Source organism: Nannospalax galili, unplaced genomic scaffold (assembly GCF_000622305.1).
Source record: "Nannospalax galili isolate Female #2095 unplaced genomic scaffold, S.galili_v1.0 scaffold1922, whole genome shotgun sequence".
In the NCBI taxonomy this organism is placed as follows: Eukaryota; Metazoa; Chordata; class Mammalia; order Rodentia; family Spalacidae; genus Nannospalax; species Nannospalax galili.
Window position 1 is genome coordinate 219,842 of NW_008348865.1, and position 3,347 is coordinate 223,188.

General features: G+C 66.8%; 1 protein-coding gene across 1 annotated transcript in view; it reads left to right on the forward strand.

Annotated features, from left to right (window-relative positions):
* Positions 1-1,213: 1,213 nt before the first annotated feature.
* Mn1 (MN1 proto-oncogene, transcriptional regulator) overlaps positions 1,214-3,347 on the forward strand; it is a 44,764-nt gene continuing 42,630 nt past the window's right edge. The window contains exon 1 of the mRNA XM_008846119.2: positions 1,214-3,347. Within this exon, the coding sequence (XP_008844341.1) occupies positions 2,316-3,347 (1,032 nt within the window). The 5' untranslated portion in view covers positions 1,214-2,315.

A 3,347-nucleotide genomic window follows, 5' to 3' on the forward strand; every position in this document is an offset into this window, starting at 1 on the left:
CTTAATTTTATTTAGATTTAATAGCGATATCAGGGGCACTTCAACGAAAGTTCTCCCCCCCCTTCTCCTAAGAATGCTGGTCTGCGAGCAAAACTGCCTCGCTCTATTTCACGGCAAGAAAAATTAAAGGCCTTCTCGCCCCTCCTCCCCTACTTACACTTTAGAGAGGAAACACGCACTTGCATGCTCGCGCGGGGGTGCGCGCGTCCACAGAATAAACACATCTACCTTCCATTACATCCAACTTTCAACTTCTAATTGCAAGATAGATTTCAGCCTCCGCGAGGATCTGGAGGATCTAAGCATTTTAACTAAGATTATTGGGATAAATATTTCATAGGAGCAGGGCAGATATTAAATTACTCCTATTGATTTTAGTATCACAACCCAATTCCGTTCCTTGACCTCTTCAGTTTAATTGGTCTCTTAAGGAGGCCAACTTTGCGCCCCAGAGGGCTGGGCCTGGGCGCCTGCGGCCGGAGCAAGGTGCCCGGGCCACCCCGTGTGCCCTTACGCGCGGGTCTTCTCGGGGTCTCCCACCGCCTCGCTTTGCCGCTCCCGCGTCGGGCTCCTCCGATGTGTCCCCCAGAAAGCGGCCGAGTGCTCGCGGCTCCTTCCCGGTGGAGCTAGCGACGGAGAACCGGAAGCCGTGGACACTGGGAGAGTCGGGGACAAAAGTGCGCGCCCCAGGGAAGTGGGGAGCAGCGTCCGGGTCCCTGGAAGGGTTCCCCTTCACGTTAACCCCAGGAACAACCGAGGGCCGGCTCCCTGGGGCGCCGCCGGTGGTGAGCCGAGGGAGCCGGGCTCAGCCAGGGCGGCGGCGCAGGCGACACTTAGCGACTTTCCGGGTCGAGTCCCGGGGCTTTGCCAGGCGACCCCATTGTCTGAGCGCCCCGCACCGCTCACCGCCCACCTCCCCGCCCCCTGCCCACCCGGCGGGTCTCACTGCAGTTGGGGGTGGGGAGTTGGGAACAGAGTGAATGGGGAGGGGGTGGACAAAGCCCCGATCCCTCCATCGACCTCCACCTGCGCCCTCTCCAGCCGGATGCACCCGGGGCGCAGCCATAACGCCCGGCCGCGGGAACCCGAAGAGAGGCCGGCGCGGGGGCCCCCAGAGCCCGGGGAGTGAGGCTTGGTGGCGGGGGCCTCGGCGGCCAAGACCCTGGACCACCTTAAGAGCGAGCCCCGCCCCCGGGCCCGGAGCTTGGGCCGCGCTGATTGGTGCAGATGTAATGGCTGAAATTGATTGCTGAAATGCAAAACTTGTTGCTGCTTCTCCCGGCTCTGGGCGAGCGGCAGGCACGGAGAGGGGAGCCGAGACCCTCGGAACGCCCCGCGCGGACCCCCCTCGCCTGGCTGCAAAGGGCGCGGACCTCCCAGAGCCGCCCCCTCCCATCCCAGCTAGAGAGCGTCCCGCCGCGCCCGGCTGGCAGCCCCGTGCGGGCCCCTTCCCGGGTCCGAGGGGACCCGCGCAGCGCGAAGCCTGGGAACCGCAGCGTCCGAGCCACCCGGCCCTCGCCTCCCGCCTCGGCCCGAGGACACTCCCGTGAACTCACAAGCCGATCGGCGGCAGTGGCCGAGCCGGGACGCCGCGCCTCTTCGGGTCACTAGGCTCCAACCCCCGGCGTCCAGCGCCTCTGCAGCCCCGCCGCGTCCTCGGCTCCGGCGATGCCAAGCGGAGCCTGGCGTCTTCGGAGCCGCTGAAGCTGCCGCCGCCGATCGCCCGCGGCCCACGGGAGCTGAGCGAGCAGATCCCGCCCGGCCTGGGCACCGGCTGTGGGGCGCAGGGACTTAGGGGAGGGGGCTACCCTGTCGCCGGCTGACCGCAGCTGGAGGGTCTCCCCTGCGGCCCCGGACTCTGGCAGGCTGCAGGCAACGACCCTGGGCTCCCCCACCGACCGACCGGACTCCAGAGGTGATCGCACGGCTCTCCCGCCCCCTTCCCGCCCCCTTGCCGCCACTTAACTTTTTGTCTCCGCTAGCCGGCGGCTAGGTCTCCTCCTGGCAAACCCACCCGCGGCTAGCTGTGCCATCCGCCCGGGGCATGGGTCCCCCGACTAGGCTCCAGGAGACGCCGTAGCCTAGCACGATGTGAGAGGCCCGCCCCGGGCCGATTCCAAGGTTCCGGAGAGGAGCGGAGGGCCCTCAGCTTCCCTGCGCTCAGCCGAGTGGCCGTGCGCGCTGCGCCGGGGTGGTGCCGAGCGTCCCGGAGTGCCCAAGCCAGGGCTGGAACGAGTGGCTGGCCGGAGGCGCACGGCGGAGAGCAGGCTGTCATGCCCTATTGATCCCTCCTGCCCCCCCTCCCCCCGCCAAGTATGTTTGGGCTGGACCAATTCGAGCCCCAGATGAACAGCAGGAACGCTGGCCAGGGGGAGAGGAACTTTAACGAGACCGGACTGAGCATGAACGCCCACTTTAAGGCCCCTGCTTTCCATGCCGGGGCGCCCCCTGGTCCGGTGGACCCTGCCTTGAGCGCGCTTGGCGAACCCCCGATCTTGGGCATGAACATGGAACCTTACGGCTTCCACGCGCGCGGTCACTCGGAGTTGCACGCAGGGGGGTTGCAGGCGCAGCCTGTGCACGGCTTCTTTGGGGGCCAGCAGCCTCACCACGGCCACCCGGGAGGCCACCACCCCCACCAGCATCACCCCCACTTCGGAGGCAACTTCGGTGGCCCGGACCCAGGGGCCTCGTGCCTGCACGGAGGACGGCTGCTGGGGTACGGTGGTGCCGCCGGCGGCCTGGGCAGCCAGCCGCCCTTCGCAGAGGGTTATGAGCACATGGCGGAGAGCCAGGGGCCGGAGAGCTTCGGCCCGCAGCGACCAGGAAACCTCCCGGACTTCCATAGTTCGGGCTCTTCGGGCCATGCCGTGCCTGCTCCGTGCCTGCCGCTGGACCAGAGCCCTAACCGGGCTGCCTCTTTCCACGGCTTGCCTGCCTCCAGCGGCTCCGATTCCCACAGCCTGGAGCCCCGGAGGGTGACGAACCAAGGAGCTGTAGACTCGCTGGAATACAATTACCCGGGTGAGGCGCCCTCGGGACATTTTGACATGTTTTCCCCCTCCGACTCGGAGGGGCAGCTGCCTCATTATGCGGCGGGTCGCCAGGTTCCCGGGGGCGCTTTCCCGGGTGCTCCGGCCATGCCCAGAGCCGCCGGCATGGTGGGCTTGTCCAAAATGCACGGCCAGCCTCCACCGCCGCCGCCGCAACAGCAGCAGCAACAGCAGCATGGCGTGTTCTTCGAGAGGTTTGGCGGGGCCCGAAAGATGCCTGTGGGCCTGGAGCCGGGAGTGGGCTCCAGACACCCATTAATGCAGCCTCCCCAGCAGGCCCCGCCACCCCCGCAG